The 21738-nt window shown below is 31.5% G+C and overlaps 1 protein-coding gene across 1 annotated transcript; it reads left to right on the top strand.

Moving 5' to 3' along the window:
• Positions 1 to 1209: 1209 nt before the first annotated feature.
• LOC111893062 ((-)-beta-pinene synthase, chloroplastic) lies at positions 1210 to 11696 on the top strand. Its single transcript, XM_023889139.2, has 8 exons — positions 1210 to 1427; positions 8984 to 9204; positions 9300 to 9582; positions 9689 to 10073; positions 10300 to 10512; positions 10600 to 10738; positions 10862 to 11110; positions 11256 to 11696. The coding sequence occupies exons 2-8, from the start codon at positions 8986 to 8988 to the stop codon at positions 11556 to 11558; spliced, it is 1791 nt and encodes a 596-aa protein (XP_023744907.1). The 5' UTR covers positions 1210 to 1427; positions 8984 to 8985; the 3' UTR covers positions 11559 to 11696.
• The last annotated feature ends 10042 nt before the right edge of the window (positions 11697 to 21738 follow it).

Consider the following 21738-nt stretch of genomic DNA (forward strand, 5'->3'; position numbering starts at 1 on the left):
GTAGCAGCAAAGACCGAAATGATGACACGGGATTGAGGACGTCGGCACGGGAAAGAAGCGAGCAACATAGGGGTTTGCCGAGAAAAGGAGAATGTAGGTGGACGAGATTCTGGTGGGCACTCACAAGTAGTTATATGTGTGGCTTGATAGTTAATACAATGTTGAATATTGCGGAAACCATAATTAGGGTTGGCGTATATTGCTATGAATATATGGATACACTATTACACAAAGGGTCCGAACTATAAAGAGATGTATAAAAAGTAAAACATACAATAGATATTTAACAGCTCCCTTATGTGCTCTTGTAACTAATAAGTAATAGCAATCACAAACATCTATAAATTTTCCTATAAAAAAATCAATCGGAAGAAACACATAATCAATAACAAACTGCTTTGCTGTTTTTCTGCTTTATTAATTTCAATCCGAGCTAAGTTGGTAGCCACATCAAACTTGTAATAGAATCTAAAAAAGAAATCAAGTGTCATTCACAAAGGATATCATATGACCACATTCTTTTTCTGTAAGAAAACACTTGTACACAAAAGCAATGCATAAATCAAATCATGAAACCTATTTGACTTTAGATGGATCGATGATCCCGAAGCTAGAGGATCGGGATACACTTGTGTTTAATTTTTTTTTTTTTTTTTTTAATTAACAGAAACATGCTAGTACATATTATAGTCCTTTTTTAGCAGGTAAAATTGGATTATAAGACCATAAACTATCAAAAAAATAAGGGAACTTCCAAAACCTAAACAAAAAAATAAAACATAACCAAAGAGTTTATATGGCTATTTTATAATTTTCCATTAAAGTTAATAAAACAATGAAATAACAAAAAACTTAAGTTTTAGCAAAAAAAAAAAAAAATGAGTTATAACATAGATTTTGAAGAGATGCTTTAACAAGGGCTCCACAATCTATAGAAATAATTCAAACACTGATCGATGGCTACCAGTGCTAATTCCGTGTATGTTCCACGATTTACACAAAAAATTGATGACCATATATTATATGTTCTATTATGGCTAGGTTCCAATTTATTAGCACACAAGGCCCAGTGAAAGGTGACATCTAGCCATGTGTCTAATTTTTTGTGCAATAAATCGACAACTATCCGATCGAATGATGTGGGGAAGTAATGACCACAAGTCCTACTCCTACCAAGTCCACCATTGTATATATATACGCATACACATATGCAATTTAATGTAGAGAAAAAGTTTAAGGTTTTGGAAAACCAAAATTCCCAATTCGTTTTTCTTAAAAATTTAATTTTTTAAAAAGTTATTGAGAAGAACATATCCTGCTGCTACTTCACATTTCATTTTCTCAAACTCATTTGTGTGTAGACACGTTTGTTTTTATAGAAATACAGAGGTTATCCGAGGAAAAACACAACCAATTCTACAATTGAGGTAATCCCTTTTCTTCTATATTTCGATATTTATGAAACACATAGAATCCAAGATGTTTATTCTTTTTTTTTTTTCTTCTTTCTTTTCCTTGAAAAAAAAAATAACATTTTATTCTGTCATTTCTACATAATTTTGGGGAAATATTAGGACATGTACAGTCATTTTAGAAAAATTCCTTAAAACCCAAAAACTTTTTCCAACCTCTTTTACGATTTTATTTTATTTTTTTGCCAGAAAATATTCTTGAATGCCTTGGGTGCATGAATGCATAACATTTGCAATGTGATATATGCACATTTCTGGTCAACAAAGATTCATGTGTACATACAAAAAAACATATATGTACATCGGAAAAAAAAAATCCGATTTATTTATTTAATTAATTATTTATTTATTTTTTACAACGAATTACCATTCATACATGCGTCTAAGTTATTTAGGCAGGTTTTATTTTCCTTTTTTTTTCTTTTTGTTTTTTGTTTTTTCATTTTTCATTTTTTTAATTGTTGAAAACAATAAAGTGAAAAAAATGTTGTAAATCATTTTCAAGTTTTCATTAATCCTTGAGGGATAAAAAGAAACAGACACATTATACATATATAGTTAGATGTTTTTTTTTTTTTTTTTTTTTTTTAAAATGATAGTAAGATTTTTTGAAAGAGGTAATTTTTTGATTATTTAAAACTTTCTTGAAAGATATGCATTTAAAACTTTTAAGACTTTTTCATCTTACTATAACAACTCAAAACACATTTTAACTAATAATGATTAATTGATGAACTCAAATGCAATTTAAATTATACAAAATTTATACCAAAATAATCTATATCTATATTTATATCTATGTATATTTATAAAGAAAATATTTTTCATTTCATCATATTCATTTGAAACTCTCATGACTTTTTAAGTTCTTGCTAATAATGATTATAAATTGGTTAATAAGCTTAAATAAATATCAAACCTAAAGTGTAATCATATATAAACTAAATTTCAATATTAAAAAATATATTTGCTTCTACATATAAAGTTATGTTTTTTTTTTACCTTTTAACCTATTATATTTAATTTATTAACTTAAATATATTGTTGGATATAAACTATTATAATTTTAAAGCCATAACTTTTGAACGATTTGTATAAAATACTTAAATTGTTAATTTAAATATAATATTATATGATCAACTTAAATATAAAATTTAGTTGAACTTAAACAACCCAAAAAGTATTTTTTGTAAATAGTTAAAAGTGATAAATTGTAGTGTCTTTATAATAATGATTATAATTTGATTAATAAGGTTAAATAAATATCAAACATAATGTGTAACCATAAATAAACTAAATTTCAATATTAAAATAATATCTTTATTTCTATGTATAAAGTTATGACTTTAACTTTTAACATATTATACTTAATTTATTAACTTTAATATAATATTATATGTAAACCATTAACAAATTAAAGTTACAACTTTTGAACAATTTAGACAAAATACTTAAATTGTTAATTTAAATATAGCATTACAGTGTCAACTTAAATATAAATATCAGTTCCACTTAAAAAACTCAATGGATATTTTGTGAATAGTTAAAAGTGATAAACTGTACTGCTAAATACAAAATCTAAATTGTAATATCAATTTAACTAAAAATATTTTCTAAAGATATTTTTATAATAGTTAAAAGTTTTCAAATAAATAGCTTAAAATAACTTATAATAACAATAGTTAAAAATATAAATGATTATATTGTTACCTTTAAAATAAAAAAACAATGTTTGATGTTTTAAATAATTATAATTATAGAAATTAAAACGTTAAACAAATAAATTTTAAAAAATTAATTAACAATAACAACAACTATAAATAACATTAAACAATATATTATATTTAATTTTATTCATGAGTAACTCGTAGGTAGAAGTCATTCAAACGATTGAGATTATGCAGTTAATATATATATATATATATATATATATATATATATATATATATATATATATATATAATCATATAATTCAAAATAATCAATATATTATATCAAATTTAACAACATTGTTATTCTTATATTAAAAAAGTATATATGTCTGTAAATATTTCAATTATATAGGTGTTTCTGCACAACACGCGGACATTCACCTACTTAAATATTAATAGTGTTGTCACAACTTCCTTTTATTTTGCGTTTGTATTTGAGAAATAAATGTTTAACTCTAAAAGTAAATATGAAAAGAAATGATAGTTTCAAATTAATATGATGATTGAAAATATGTTTCTATTTATATATATATATATATATATATATATATATATATATATATATATATATATATATATATATGGTACGGTTCCAATAGAAATCCAAAAATTGGTAAGAACCGTGATGACTATTGTCCATCGATTATTTCGTCAATGACAAAAACATCAATCTCATTTACTTGGTCATGACGCGTTCGCAAGCGACGTACATCCATGAAACGTAATACAACCTCGAGGGAATAATCATGTGTGACGAATGTCCATCAAACGTCATTTAAATGAAATTTTCTTTTCTTTTTCGTTTTTTATTTAAAAAAACTTTTGTAGGTAATAGTATATTTGGTTTGTAAGTTTTTACTTATTTATTTATTTTAATTTCTTTTTCGTTTATTTTTTTATTTTAAAAAAATAAAAAACTTTTTCTGATCAGTATATATCCGTTCGAGTTTGTGATGTTTAACCATTATAAAAAGTTTAGAACTATTACAATATTATGCATTATACATTTGTGGATCATATTAATTTGGATAATAAAAATTTGGATATTATCATTATGAATTAAAATTTATTGGATCATACCATTTTGAATCATAGTAATTTGGATCATTATGAATCATATGCTTTTGTATTATAGTATATTGAAATAAATAAAGTTTTTTTTTTTTCAATACAACAATTAGATCATTATATTTTTTTTTTCGAATCATTTAATCTTGAATCATAAAATATATAATAATTAAGGATCATAAAATATTTGAATGAAAATACTTTTAGATCATAACAAATTAAGGATCATAAAAGTATTAAATCATAATATTTTTGAATCACAAATATGTGAAATCATATCATTTTGAATCACATTTTGATGAATATATTTTTTTTAACTTTTAATTTTTTAAAATCAAGTTTGATATTTAAGACACCTTAATTTTTTATTTTGTTTTTATAGTACAATGAGTAGAAGTATTCCTTAATTTTTTTTTTAATTTTTGGAGATTCTTTTTCTGGGTCTTTTAGAAATATTAAAAATTAAAAAATATATATTTATTTTTTTCAATATTTCATGATTACATTCATTTTGTAGAGAATTAAATTTTAAGAATTTTGATTTTTTTAAGCTTTGTTTTCAAAGAAAAAATAAAGTTATGGCCGAAAAACCAAATGGATAAAAAACTTTTTTTGTTGAAGATTTTCAAAATTGAGTTTGTTTTGTAGAGAAAAACAAACTAAAAACTTTAGCATTTTTAGTTTTTATTTTTGATAAAGAAATAAAAAAGTTATTGAGAAAATAAAATTCAGGAGAAGAAATAAAAACAAATGTTCAATGGTGGGACACGTGGTTACTCCTAGATGTTTGGTGGAAAAATCTTGTTTATCGGATGAATTATACTTACATAAATAAGGCTGGAGGGAGTGGTATCATCGAAATCGTACTCTCTTCACCGTCACATAAGCGTCACGTCACCTTTTACTACCAAAATATGGTTTTTTGTCACACCAAGCGAGTGGTGCCACACTTTTATTTTATTTTATTTTATTTTATTTTTTGTGTTTTTTTTTAACTATTTTAATTTAATAAAACTTATTTTTTAATAAAAAAACATAATTTTTCATTACTTGAAAATTAAAAAAACATTACATTGAAAATTCAAAAAACATTACATTGCATTACGAAAAAAAAACACACACGACATTAAAATAATCTTAGAAACTTAAAAAAACACACATGTCATTAAAATAATCATAGAAACTTAAAAAAACACAAATAAAATAACTAAAATATACTATATAAAGTCGTTATTCGCGAACTCATCTTCCGAATCATTCGGTGGATCCAAATTAACGTTAATGTTTTGAATCACATAAATGTGTTCCACCAAGTCATTGCGAAGATTGTGAAATGATTTAGTGCAACATATCTCTGCTCTCATGTTCATATACTCTTTGCCACCAATTTCTATTGGTTGTGTCTCTGCTTTGGTTTCTTCCTCGTCAAACTCACATATCGCTCTTCTTTCGTCTTCAATAATCTTGTTATGCAATGAGACATGTATACATGATTTCTTGAAGCTTTTCTTCGCCTAAATTAATTGCTGGTTTTTTCAATATGAACTATTGTTTCTTCAGAGCTCCAAAAGCACGCTCAACACCCTTCCTAGCTCTTTCTTGAGCACTCTTGAATTTTTTTTGTCTAGAATCATGTGGACACGTAAACGATTCAACATTCCAGGAAATCCATGCACACTAGCATGATGAGTTTGCAATTGTAAGATGTCATTACGTGTAGGTTTACGTAAATATTTTGGACCATAAAACCGAATCACAGTTTTGCAGAACTAGAAGAGACTCTCTCGTGCGGTCCTAGCAGACATCCTAAAACTCTCGTCTAACGTATCAGACGGAATGTCATATGCTAACTGACGAAGTGCGGTCGTGCATTTTTGTAAGGGAGTGAAACCGGATGTACCTCTAGCATCATAGCGTACTAGCGTTGTTGAAAAAAGCTGCACTCCCTTGTTATATCTTCAACTATACGTTCGTATAAACGTTTGAACATTCTGAAGCGCCTACGAAAATAGTACTCTTGATAAGTGGCATTCTCTTGAAAATAGTCTTGTACCAAACGTTGGTTGGCTTCTTTACGATTTTTTAAAATATATTTTCGTGTTCTCCGTTGAGAACTTTCAGCTGCGTTATTGCATAAAGCATCATATATTTGTTCCGCCATTTGAGCACACACAACAGCGGCATAAAAAATAACTTGAAATTCTTTAGAATATGAAGAATATGACATTTTCAAGAGAGATTTGTAAATTTTTTTAATAAATTAGATAAAAGGATGTTTTTTGTTTGAAAAAATGAAATATATGTAGCATTTTATAGGAAAGAAAGGAAAAAGGATAGAATATATATATATATATATATATATATATATATATATATATATATATATATATATATATATATATATATATATATATATATATATATATATATATATATATATATATATTAAATGGTCAAATATTTGACCGTTCAAAAATTCCTCCCCAACCAATCAAATTGCACGACTATAAAGGACCACACCACGGCCTAAACAGCAGGAGACCGTAGTCGGGGGGGGGGGGGGGGTGTGCGGCCGAGGTGGCAAAAATGACGGCCAATCCCTCAAGCCTAACATAAAAGTAAACGTATAGTAATATCACATGTGAAATTTTATCGGAAGAGTACAACTGAGACACACGTCCTTTAGCTCGTGGTTACCAATTTTGCCCTTAATAATTTTTACCCTTTCTCGAAATTGATAAAAATTGTTTGGAACGGACAAGATTTATTCTTACGGTTCCTACTAATATTTGAGTTTTTATGCGAGGTATATATATATATATATATATATATATATATATATATATATATATATATATATATATATATATATATATATATATATATATATATGATTTTGCAAGTTGCAAATAGTTTGAATAATTGAAAACATAAATAAATTGAATCGAGTGGTGTATGTGTATATTGTTATACACATCATGAAGACAACTTGATAAGTACCCACATGAGCCCTGCCCCTCTATGTTCAGATGCCGTGGAATAGCAAATTAGCAATTTTTTGACGACCGAAATAGTAAATACTACGATGATGAGTTGGAATTGAGAGAGACAATTAAAATGAATTCAATGCACCTTAACGATATAGTGTGATGATAGGCGCTGGTATGCCCAATTGCCCATCAACGTTAGGTTTGAATGAGTATATAAGTGGAGGCTATTTGTTATTAAATACACAAATATATATATATATATATATATATATATATATATATATATATATATATTGTATGGTGTATAAACATTTGTTTTGCTTGTGCTACCAAACAAAAAGGAGTCGTTAGTTTGAAGTGGAAAGCTGGGTTTGACAACAACAAACTTGTTTTGTTTACTATTACATTGTATTATTTATCAAATCAAATAGAATTTAACAGTACAACAGTCGATGGGTTGTTGTCATAAAACCCAATTTCTATGATTTCTTGCAATATGTCGTAGTAATCTGACTCTTTTGCGTAAGGTTCTAAAAAGTTCGTCATGGCACGCCATGACTTCAAGGTTTGTACTTATCGTCAAACTTTAATAAAATGTCGCCATAAGTTATATATATATGTATAAAAATAAATAATAGTAGAAAAATATATAACATTATTAGTTATATACAAAATTGCCGCATTAAGTCACGTCTTACAAACGACGTGGTCGCCACGGTCCGAAAAAGCTTGAATCTTGAAATTGTAGTCAAGTCACGCTTTACGTTATTTAGAACTTTGTATTTTCGGCATTATATTTCTCCCCCATCACAAATACTCCAAAGTTATTCATCACACGACCCTCACCATATTGTTTGGATTTTCTTTTTGAACAACATTACCACCATCTTAATTTATTTAAAAAAAAAAACCTCACTCCTCGCACCACTACCAGACTGGGTGATAGTTGTGGTGTTGTCAAAAAATATATTACCTTCCAAATATTTATAATAAAATAGAAAATATGGGGTGGGTGAGATTTTTTTTTGGGTTTTTTTTTTTTTTTTTTAATTTGAAATAATGAAGATAATAATTAAAAAAATTAAAAAATAGTAATCCAATAAAATAATATTTATTTTATACATTAAAAATAATAATTATTAGTAAATTATAATCTAATAAAAATATTTAAAAATTTTAATAATCCAACACAGTAATGTCTTTTAATATATAAATATTATATCTTAAAATAATGTATATTAATATATAATAATACAATAAGAAAGAAATAATCTATTAAAAAAATTGAAAAAAAATTAACTAAATGTAATCAATAAAATAATATTTATTAATATATAAATATTGTATATTCATAATGATTAATATATAATAATACAATAAAAAAAAATCTAATAAAAAGAAATTAAATAAAAATTAATTAAAAGAATTAGTATATATAATAATCGAATAAATTTAAAAAGAAAAGATATAGAAATAGTCTGTAATTTATTTGTAGAAATGATTTATAAGAGTAAAATTGTTATTATAAAAAAATTAACTGACAAAAAATTAACAGACAAACTGTTAACGTTAATATTTTTGGACAAAAAATACACAAAGTATCCAAAATTAGACATTTTTACACCACAAAATATTTTTAGATCTAAGCCATAGAACTTTGATAACTAGTACCATTTTTACAATTTTGTCATTTTAAAACATTCACTAAAACAATAATTATATTTTATTCCACATGTTGCAGTAATGTCTTCCACGTGGACAAGTTTTCCTGCAATATTTATCCATTGTAGTAGCTCTTCCGGTAAAAGCAGTATTAATGTTGCATGTGAGAAGCGATTAACTCTACCACAACCCACACTTACGAATGTTATTACGATGCCAACCACTATCAGAAGATCAGCAAATTATCAACCTTCATCATGGTCCTATGAGTATGTTCAATCGCTCGATAGCAAATACACAGTACGTGTGTTGATATTTTAGCAATTTCGTTGTCATGTAGCTTTTTTCGATCTCTCTTTGAGCCAATCAATAGGCTTGCTTATTGGTTTTTGCAGGGAGAGAAGTATATGGAAAAATTTCAATCATTAAAAGAAGCAGTAAGGACAATGATACGAAACGAGTATGAAAAAGAGGAGAATACATCTAGTGCACTCAGTTTGGTTGATGATTTGCAGAGACTTGGCATATCATATCATTTTGTGAATGAAATAAGAGATGTCTTGGAGAAGATTTACTCAAATTACTTCAAAAGTCATGACAAATGGTCGAAAATGGATTTAAATCTGACATCCCTTGGTTTTAGACTCTTACGACAACATGGATATCATATCCCTCAAGGTATGTAGTAAATTAAGGATGTTCTTATATTATCTTGCATTCTTGCTCTTTGGTTTGACTCACAACTCTGAAATGTGAATTACTTTAACTTTTCTGTATTGAGTAGAAATATTTGAGGATCTTAAGGATGAGACTGGAAATTTTAAGGGGCATTTATATGAAGATATCGATGGTATGCTAAACTTATATGAGGCTTCCTATCACTCAGTAGAGGATGAAAGTATACTGGATGAAGCTAGAGATTTCACAAGAACACATCTGAATGAAATTTTGGAATACAATAATATATGTGATGATCAAAATATGTTGTCGATAATAAGTCATGCATTGGCTTTTCCACTTCATTGGAGAGTCCCACGGGTGGAGGCTAAGTGGTTTATTCAAACTTACGAGAGAAGAAGTGTTATGAATTCCACGTTGCTTGAGCTTGCCAATTTGGACTTCAACATGGTACAAGCAATACACCAACAAGATTTGAAAAAAGCATCAAGGTATTGCATCTTTTTTCCTTGTAATTACTATATGACAAAAGAAGTCTCAAACAAATAGATACATGAGAGACATAAATGCTTAATTATTGGTTAAAGTTTGTCCACACGAGCTTCCATAGTATTAAAATAAATTCTATCATGCATAAATTAATGATTACATCTATTTATTTTTTAAGAATAAACGATTTTATTAAGTAGACACCTTTGCAAATGCATATATATATAGGTGGTGGAAAGACACATGCTGGGAGAAGTTAGGCTTTGCTCGTGATCATTTGGTGGAGAGCTTTATGTGGAGTATTGGTCAAAATTTCATGCCTCACTTTCAAGGAAGGGGAACTCTCACAAAAGTTTTTGCCATGATAACTACAATTGATGATGTCTATGATGTGTATGGTACTTTAGCTGAACTTGAACAATTCACGGACATTGTGAATAGGTTTGTGCTGATTTTTGTAGTGGTTGTAGCTCTTAGAATTATCTTGTTTTCAAATTCGCGATTGAGAAATAAAAAACTGTTGAATAGGTGGGATGTTAACGTGATCGAGGAACTTCCTGATTATATGAGAATATGCTTCCTCGCATTGTACAACTCGATCAATGAGATATCATATAACACACTGACAAATCATGGGTTCTTTGTACTTCCCTACCTTAAAAAGACGGTAATTTTCCATCTTACTCATCTCAGATGATATGATCGTTTCACTTCAGCTGTAATATGGAATCAATCTTATATATTTTTTATTGGTTGAAATGTATTTAACTTTGATTTTGATATATTGCAGTGGCAGGATTTATGCAACTCTTACCTAGTAGAAGCAAAATGGTACAATAATGGATATATACCAACCTTGAATGAGTTCCTTAACAATGCATATGTATCAATTGGAGTGGGTGTAGTCGCCATGCATGCCTATCTGTTAACATTAACTAGTGTTTCCCATGAGGAATTGCAAGAAATAGGAAGAGCTGAAAATATTATTCGCCATGCATCAGTTATCGTGCGTCTCACTAATGACTTGGCCACATCATCGGTAAATATATACTAGCAATCTATTTATCATTACACGTGCACTCCATAAATTCATATAATATGCATAATAACATAACAACAAAATATTTTATATGCATACGATTCGGAAAAGATAATGAGCACACATGTATACTTATATTATTTAGGAAGAGCTGGAAACAGGCGATGTTCCAAAATCTATCCAGTGCTATATGCAGGAGAGTGGTGCCACAGAAGTGGAAGCAAGAGAACATATACGACTATTAATCTTAGAGACATGGAAGAAGTTGAATAAAGAACGCCAAACAATTGGTTCTTCATTTCCACAAGAGTTCATTGAATGTGTAACAAACCTTGCTAGAATGGGCCACTTTGCGTATGATGTAAACAAACATACTTACCCGGACATGATGAGAACCCATGTATTATCATTATTTGTCAATCCAATCAACGGGTTGCCATATGCATAAAATGTCTTGCATGTGCCGTAACTTGATAAATGTTAGGATGTTAGGTCTCTTTCTTCTTGTTCTTCTTATTTGTTAAGTGCTTAATGGGTAATTAATGCTTATGTGAGTACGCTATATTAATAAATTTCATTTAATGTAGATGTATATATTACAAGTTTGGTTTGATATTTGTGACGTTGAAGTAATCAAAGAGTATTATACTTCATCCGTTCCAAAATTATTGTCTAAAAAAAAAACATATAAATTAAGGAAATATTAATTACTGCTAACTTTATTAAATGAAATGAGAATCGTATATTTTTGTTGCATTTAATTCCATCATTTTATTGCATTTAATGTCATGGTATATGAATGATATTTTGATAAAAATGATATTTATTTTTAGAACTATATTATTATTTTGGGACAAACCAAAAGGAAAATAGACTATTGATTTGGGACGGGAGGAGTATTATTCTATTTAGAATATTATTTTTCAAAGGACAAAATTGCAAAAATGGTCCTTGTGTTTGTCAAAATTTTGCGATTATGGTCCAAAAAAGTTTGGTGGTGCATCAATGATCCAATTTTAGATATTTCGTGTGTTTTTGGTCCTTATGGTTGACATTTTTGTGCGGTTTTGGTTACCTAAAATGACAAAAATACCCTTAACTGATTCTTTTTTTATTTCTTTTAATTGTATTCATACTATATAATTAAAAAATAAATATAAAATAAAATTTCATCACTCTTAAAGATATTAAATATCTCTCTCTCTCTCTCTCTCTCTCTCTCTCTATCTCTCTCTTCATTGTGTTGGAGACTGGACCACCATCGTTATTGAACCACACCACCTGTTAGACTTCTACCGCCACCATCACTTACCTAAACGACCTAGCGTCCCTTCCAGAAAAACAAGATATGTAATGGAAAGTCAGAAAAATGGGATATGATGTCGTTGTAGAAGATGGTGGGGCTCGACGAAGCTTTTGAGTTTTCAGCCGTCGTTCTGCATCTTTTAGTGATGAGGGTTTTCTTCCGCTACCACCATATTTTTTAGCTTCTGTACATCTCCTTCCACCGCCACCATTCTCATTTTCTGAAACCCTAACGTCGCCACCCTTGGATAAGGGTTTTGGTTCGAGGTTTGGTTAGGGTTCTCCATAGGGATGTAATAGTGCCTAGTAGGGATAGTCATCGACGGAGATTTCCAACAACCTAGCGCTACTGATCTGTTCTTTAAAACTATTGATTTGTTTGATTTAGACTGGGATGGGATGCAAAATCAGGTCTTCATGAATGCTGAGAAGATGGTGGAGCTCGACGAATAGTGGTGGTAGAGGGTCATCAAGTTAAGGAAAGAGAGGTGAGGGTGAATGTGGGGGGATGGAGGTGGTTGATGGCGAATGGTGGTAACAAACGACGCTGGGGGTGGGGTTTAATTTTTGGGTTTGAGCACCCCTTACACTAATTTGGGCACTGAGTATGTTTACGATCACTTGGTTTAGATCTAAGCAAGAAAGGGAGTTGTTAATGGTGGTTTTCAGCTTTCTTAGTGGTTTCCAACGAGGCAGGGCGAGAAAGGACGATATGGGTGGGGTGGATTACGACAAATAGTGGTGGTGAACGATGGTATGGTGGCCGCTGGTGAACTTTTACTGGTTTAATGATTGAGAGATGGGGGTACGGGTGATGAAAATGGAGGTGGTTGGCGGCAGATGATGGTGGTTGGCGGTGAATGGTGGTAGTTGGTGGCGAATGATGGTCATTGGCATCCATTAGGGGTGACGTTTCTAGTGAATGTGTGCGTATGTTTCTGTTGAGATAGACAGAAGAGTAAAAGGGTGGGTGAGTCCTTTTTTATTTTTTTGTAAGTTAAAAAAGTATAAATTAAATTATTTTTGTATTTCAACAATTAAAGAAAATGAAAAATAAAAAATTATAAGGGCATAATCATCTTTTTAAGTGTACAAAGACCAAAAACAATAGAAAGATCCAATTTTGGACCAGTGGTGCACCACCATTTCGTTTTGGACCAAAAGCTGATAAAAATGCCAACCATAGGGACCATTTTTGCAATTTTGTATTTTTCAAAGTATATATGAATTTCACTTTCACTACTAGCATGAAATAAACATTATAATAATAGCATGTCGTTTCTATTATTTTTTTTAAACAACAAAAAGTTTATTGAAAAGAAGATAGCTAGTAGCTAGAATTATATCAATTTGAAACATTCCCGTAAAAGGGCTATTACACCATTTATACCAGTTAAGAAAAATGTCATTTCTATGTCTATTTTTCATCCAGACAAATGCCAACAAATTCTCTTCACTAGCAACAAGTGACACTTTTTAATTTTTCCATTGAAAACATTATCACATTGGTATCTCCAAATAGTCCAGAAGACAGCAGAGAGCACAACCGAGATAGACTCAATATTACATGTGAGGATTTCGGAGTTGGAAGCGAACCTGGTCAAAAAGAGAGTTGCTTGATGTTGAAACCTGATTCAACCAACTAATGATTCTACCACCTTGATGTTGGAACCCGATTCCACCAACTATTGATATTACACATGAGGGTTCCAGAGATGGAAGCAGGAAATTTCCATTATATTTGATAAACAATTCAAATCATGACCAATTGATCGAAAAGCATCATATTTTCGATTGTTCAAAGCATATCTATTTTCTATATATAACTATTGTTTTACGAAACATTCACTGACCATTCAAACCTTAAAACCATACTATTATTTTACAACCATATTTATTGTTCAAAGTAAAGAAAAAATAACCAATATTCAAACAAACAAAATATTGTCATGTCATTCATAATCAAATATTTTCATATGTTCCAAAGATTTTATCAGCATCCTTCTAATGTGTTTCTTACTTGTATCCCTTCCCTCATCATTTTAAAATGGCTCTTATTATCAACCTTTAATTATTCCTCTGCTTTATTTTATTCTTGTAGGAATTATGTAATTATTATTGTTGTATATTATCATTGTAACGTCCCATTTTAAAAAAAATCATTTTTAAATAAGGTAAATTCATCATTTACATAAAATCCAAGTTATGAAAGCTTAGTTGTTCCAAAATACAGTTGTTTGAAAATCAGAGTAATATAAATACTGTGAAATCTGCATTGTTGTTGATAAGTGTGTACAGTCACGCATTTGCCTTCCCATGATCACCAATGGTACCTAAAAAATATTTAATCCACAACCGTAAGCTAAAACTTAGTAAGTTCCCCCAAAATACCACACACCACAATACACATACAATACATATACACATGAGCATTTAGTCTTCCTAGGCTGCCTCGCAGGGACTAGATGATGACTAGACCGCTCTACCGAGCGTACAATCTAACATGACCGCCTCGCAATGCCTACAGTATAGCTAGTTTGCTCCCTTGGGCCTCCAGTCCACGAATGGTCACCCTCCCATGCCTACAACATATAGTTGGTCCACACCTGGCCTACAACACACTGCTGGGCCGCCCGTGCATCTTGGCCTACAACACAAAGTAGGACCGCCTCCAGCCAACCAACCACATATACCGACATATAAAACAAACAAGCAATAGAGGAAGAACATAAACACAAACAACTTCTAAACTAGTCTAATTGTATATCATCTCACTACGACATACCGAGCCTTATACAGTACTCTACATAACTACTGACAAATCACTAATGAATGCATAACTATATGTAATTAGAGGTGGGATAGACATTCAAACATGTTATCCTACTCTAGACCCACAACCAAACAAGGAACATGTAAGAGAGCCTAGATCAAGAGTTCTCAAGCTATCCTACATGACTACGTACAACCCTTAGAGCACTCAAGTAGAGGATCACTGACCCTTGGTACTCTAACCAACATACCATTACTCATTTATCCTAACGTACATATACATATATATATATATATATATACATATATATATATATATACATATATATATATATATATATATATATATATATATATATATATATATATATATATATATACTATAATACATAGTATAGTGAGGAGACTCACCTGAACGAAGACCCATGGAAGTACAACAACACCCCCACTTCCTTGCACTAATCACTCTCACGAACTGAATGACACCGATATAGATAAATCCTTAATCAATAACCCAATTCCTTCAAGTTTGATCCAAAGTCAAACTAGTCAAAAGTGAACGGTCAACCAAGTCAACCCTCACCACAACGTGGAGACCTCCTGGCCATGTCGTAGAAATACCAAGACATAACAGTCATGAAGTAGAGAACCATCACGTCGTGGCATGCCCATTTTCACATTGTGGGAACTGGTAGATTGCCATATTCTTCATTAACAGCTTAATCCTTACAGATCTAAGCCTAAAACTTCAGATCTTCTTCTTTTTAATGACTTAATGGATAAAATTTTCAACTTTATCCATTAGGACTCCATTCTAAGGCTAGATCTACAACCCTAAGTCCATTAAGTTCTTAATAGGGCCAAAACTTGTGCATGAGACCAAGAATCATCGAAACTAAGGCCTTTTTCTCACTCAACATAACTTATTGACCATTAAAGAGCCATATCAAGCTCTAGAGTTCCTCGAACTCCAAGAGAATTCATGGAAAGAACCAAATCCACTCAAAAAATGACCACAAAATTGAACCTAGAATAAGAGTCGTTAGGGTGAGAACTTTATAACCCAAGTAGCTTAGAAAACTAAAGAGAATGATGGATCCAAACCATATCATTGCTTCCTTGGTTCCTTGTAAATTTCCTTCTTCTCAAGCTTCACTAAAATCCAAGGAATAAGCTTCAAATCAAAAGAACAAGCTTACTAATATTCATTGAGGCTAGGCTTTCATGGTGAGGGGTTGGAGGCCAAAGAAGATGCCCTAATCCCATAGATTAGGTGCTTAACTATGAAGGAAACCCTAAAAACCATAGGCTTGGGCTTCACCCACTGCCATGTCATGGAAGCCATCCGGATACGTGTTTCATGTATTGGCATGCCATGTCGTGGTGCTCCATTCATGACGTTGTGACATAAGGTTTTTCCTAAAAACCATACCCTGGATCCCTTTAAGCTCTTAATTGATCTATTTTGGGAAACAGGTTTTACAATTATCCCCCACTTAAGTTAGATTTCATCCTCGAAATCGAACCTTAGAAAATTTCTATTATATACACCATGACTTTCCAGCGGGTCCTTCAGGTCCTACTCCAATTTCATTGGCCGACAATCCTCTTTAACCATGGTTTGCAGTTCCACCCCAATGTCTTCAAATTCAAATTCTATTCTTGAAATACACGCCTAACAATTGATCTCTCATCTGCCACAACACTTGATCGATGCCCCACCCAAACGACCACTTCTAAAACCATTGTCGATTTATTCCTTAGAGAAAATGTACACCCCATCATAGAAACATCAATTAAGCCTATTATGAGAAGCTAATTCCTCAACCATAATCCGAAGACTCCACGTTCATGCCCGATAATCTGGTGAACAATTTCATCCTATAAATCAACCATACCGACTGAAATTTAGAGGTTTGATCTAACCAAGATCTCTCTGGCCCTATGTCGTCCTAGTGATAAACCAAATGTGGAACCCACGGCCGACCGCCATCGCCGATAAGCTCGTATTCAAGCACACAAACAAAAAGAAATCGAAATATGTCACACCCCCAAACCAGAACGGCGGAAACGTCTGGGGGAGGATGATTTTCATGTACAGTATCATAGCAAGTGAATAGTAGCGATCAAAGCATTACAACCATTGTATTGAATATTTAATAAGTTTACATTATGCTCAAAAGCATTGTCTACATGATATCAAAAGCATATGACAAAATAAATAAGGTGATGTGACGATGCCCCATCCTCCAAAAACTCTTTTTGCAAATGAAAGTATTACCCTTCCATAGTGGTTACATTGTGTAAAAATAAATATACCTTTAAATAATTATATGGTTCGTGCAAAATGATAAAGTAGTATTTGTGACCCGTAAACTATAGCAATTATAGTTTATTATGAATGTTTTGCTAAGTCCATTTATATAATCACATATATAAATACATGTAAGTTATCATCTTTAGATGTTTCAAAAGATTATAACATATAAACTTACATCTTAACATAAGTATAAAAACATTTTGTATGATGAAGACAATTTCTAGTTTTTGACTTTTCTGTCCATGATTTTAGAAAAATTATCGTAAGTCGAAATTTGGATCCAAAAACTCTCAGAGCTTATAAAACGAGTCTAATTTGTTCATAATATTTTTCCATGGCCTTAAGTGGTTCCTAACTAGAGTGAAAATGTTCATTTTTATAGCCTGGTCTGAAAATGTTCTAAAATGATAGGCAATTTTGTAAAAATCACCATAAATTGTGGAAAAATCATATGAACGCGTGCGAGTAGTCCTTAAAAAGATATAGACCTGAACTATTTTCATATCGAATATTTTTGAAATATATGAAGTTTAAGCAGCGAAAAACGGTCCGTGAACAGAACACAACTTTTTTTTTTTTTTTTTTTTTTTTTTTTTTTTTTGTAAAAAGTTGATTTTTAAGCTTAGATATGTTTTACTGACATAACTTGTATTTTTAGTTTGAAAATCCTTTAGATCATTCGAATAGGATTTGCTTACTTGTATTTACCCCCCTAAAACTTGGAAAACTCGCAAATGAAGGGGTATGAACTCACCTTGAGTGGGTTTGTGGGTTGTTTGAAGAGATGATGTGAAGATCTTCAAGCCTAAACACTTGAATGGGGTTGATGAACCTCCTTGAAAATGATATTATCGTAAGAGTTTTAACACATATTAATGTGTGTAAATAAGATGAAACTAGTGTAAAAATGGGTAATAACACTAGATAATCAAGAAGAACTTACTAAAACTCTAAGTATAAACTTGGAGGTTTTGAACTTGGAAGATCTGGACTTGATTCTTTGAGAGGATATGGAGTTAATAGAAGGAAGTAATGGAAATGGCGAGGAGTTTATGTGGTGATTTCGGCCTAATGGGTAATAAGTCTTATGGGAAACTGATGTTGGGTAATTGCATGGAATACTAATGGGTAATAAGTCTTATGGGAAACTGATGTATCTATCAAGTCACAAAGTCAACACTTCCATATCCTCTTTCCTACCGAAATAACATTAGGAAAAGGATCAAATTGGTGATTTCGGCCAAGGCATGACCGAAATCACCTTGTACACCACCAAAATCACATGTGATTTCGGTCCTAGTGATTTTGGTCTTGGTGTGATTTCGGCCTAGAGGTGATTTCGTCCTAGGCATGTGATTTCGGCCCATCACAACCGAAATCTCTAGTTCTTGGGTCCCAAAACTGAAAACCCCAAAGGCATGGCATAAATCATGCTTCATGTCATAACTATTTGACTTTTCTTGACTTGTTTTGACTTGCTTTGACTTGTTTTGACTTGTTTTGACCCAGAATAGACGGTTGTTATAAAATACACCCACTATATACCCACTCGACTCTAGGAGCCTTAATCCACTACCCACTAACAACTCTTGGTCTTACCCTTGCTTTACTAACCACTAACAACTCTTGGGCTTACCCTCGATATGCTAACTACTAACAACTCTCGGGCTTACCCCTGATTCGTCAACCACTAACAAAGTCACTCAACCTATCATAGGCATACACTGAACCTACAAAACTTTACTATCCCCATCAGTCCTTTGGGTCATGACTCGGACCCCCAAGTCCCAATCAAACAAGAACATATGAGGAGATCCTCATCGCTACCCTTTTCATGAGCTCCTAGCACTCTAGGACCCTAAATCAAGATGACGCTCTACGTAATACTAACACAACTACAACTAATAATATATGGAAGGAATTCAACAACTAGAGATGACCTCGATGTGGAAATAAGAAGATTATGCAAATGTACGAAAGTCCTAAACTTTGATAAATCTGACTAAAAGTTGCAATCTAGCATAGTCATTTTGCTATGAAATCTCAACTTTCCCCCACTTGGAATATACAAATCATTTGAACCTTGCCAAAACAAAATTAAAGCTCTAACTCGAACCAACTAAAACACTACATATTCCTACTCATAAGGAATAACCTGAGGTGGAGTAAATGTAACGACCCAAATTTTCTCCGTCAGTAAGATTAGTTCCATTATCCAATTTATTCTTTTATTCTAAAAGAAAATTAAATTAAATAATAGTTGATAAAAAAAAAGATATAATAACAATTTATGGTGAAATAATTTAATTAGGTGATTAAAACTCATGGAATGATGTAAATCAAGTTGAGGGGTTTAAGTGTCATAAAAATAAAAGTTGTATCGTCAAGTCTCCTAGGGTTAGGGTTGAAAGGTGCTTGAAATCGAAATTTTAAGGGCTAGGAAGTGAAAATCGGGTATAACCCCTCAAGGGATCGAATCGATTCTAGTCCCTCATCCGTTTCCCCACTCGTGCGAGTTAAGAAGCGAACCCATCCCCTGCCTTCGCTAGTTGTTGGTCGTCGACAAAAAAGGAAAAAAAAAAAAGGAATGGAGGGCTACGGGCGTGGAATCGAGCAAGGCGAAGGTTCCTTGGGGTTGGAGCATCGAAGTGGAGAAAAAGAAGAAGGGACCTCCGATTTTGGTGGTGGTCGATCGACTGGAGGAAGGTTCGTGGTGGTAACTTCAATTGAGGCGAGGAATCAAACATACTCCACTGGTATCACTCTTACTTGATCAAACTCTAATTCCTAGAATTTTGATGGTATCGTGAGTTTAAATTGCCTTCCAATTGATGCAATTAATCTTGTATTTCTATTCTACACTCTAGAACTTATGTTGGATCAGTTTCTAGTCACTTAGAGTGTGTTTCTGGATCAATTTTATGGCTGTGAAAATCACATGAAACACTCTCTCACAAGTTGGTGCTGGTACTCTAATGATAATTGGAATGTTGAAGTAAAAAAAATTTGTTCCTGTTCCTTTTATCTCAAATCCATGTGGGTGATTTCATACATTGAAGTCATGCTTTGGGCACTCCTTAAGACCCTCAAAACAGCCCCTAGAGTCCGTGATATGTAGACAATTATGTTATTGTTTGGACAAACCAAGATTGTCAAAAGTCTAGCTTGAAAGTCCTCACAACTCTTGGTAGTATTGTTTGTATTTTTGGTTTTCAAAACCATGACTTGGAGGCTGAAACAAAAAACTTGAAAACCACAAAATATGTGTCTAAAGTTCCCTAATAGTTCATCCCTATATGTATCTTGGTTTTAACTAAAAGAAGTCTTTATTGGTGTATGTGGACTTTTGGTGTTGATGCATTAGGGCATCTTACTTTCAATCACCTTTTAGTCAACTCTTGGTCTTTTCATAAACCACTTAATTTATGTCTTAATACCTTCATTAAAGCTTTTGGTGTGTTAATTCGTGTTTGTTTAATCTTTTGTCCAAGTCATAAATCATATGGTGATTTTTGACAATTATTGGAAATCTGCACAGCAACTTTGCCCTATCTTGCAAGGGCTGTAGCTGCTAATCTGGGCAGAATTGGCCGATGCCCCTCTCTGGATAAAATGTAGGAAATCGACTCTAGTTTTCAGAAAGTCCGAATTCAGCTCAATCGGAGTTACAGATTCTGTTTTCTGACCAAAACACTGAACAGTGCTCAAGCTGTGAAACTTAAAAAAAATATGTAACCCATTAAGATAGGTGTTAATGAAACTTGGACCCCATTTTGATGATTGCTTGGTATGTGTGATTATTAGGTGAAAACTTGACAACTTCAAGAAGGGTCAAGGCTTGAATTAAAAAGGAGAACACGCTTCAAACATAAGGTGAGTTGACAATTTTTGTTTACTTTAGTGCATAACCGAAAACCACATCTCATAGGTGAATTGTTGATGCAAATTAGGATTCATGCTAGATTTTTATAAATGCTTGTGATAATTATTTAAAATATGTTGTTTGCATCTTATGTATGGTTATTCCTTGGTATCGGTTGATATGGTGATATTCATGTTATGTGATAGCTGTAAATTGCATACGGATATGATGTTTCATGAATTGGTAGTTATGTGCTAAAGTATGGTGACAACTTAATGAACTTTATTACATGAGAATTTCTTGTTTAAGCTGTATGAGTAACATGATTATTTTGGTGTATGCATGCTTTTGTAGGGTATAACGGTGACA

The sequence above is a fragment of the Lactuca sativa genome, chromosome 6 (genome assembly GCF_002870075.4).
Source record: "Lactuca sativa cultivar Salinas chromosome 6, Lsat_Salinas_v11, whole genome shotgun sequence".
NCBI lineage: Eukaryota > Viridiplantae > Streptophyta > Magnoliopsida > Asterales > Asteraceae > Lactuca > Lactuca sativa.

Excerpts from the sequence above, each read along its gene's own strand:
- LOC111893062 (XM_023889139.2), top strand. The coding sequence starts at position 8,986 with ATGTCTTCCACGTGGACAAGTTTTCCTGCAATATTTATCCATTGTAGT. Across the intron at positions 10,739-10,861 it reads TTCCCTACCTTAAAAAGACG|TGGCAGGATTTATGCAACTC; the intron begins GTAATTTTCCAT and ends GATATATTGCAG. Across the intron at positions 11,111-11,255 it reads ATGACTTGGCCACATCATCG|GAAGAGCTGGAAACAGGCGA; the intron begins GTAAATATATAC and ends TATATTATTTAG.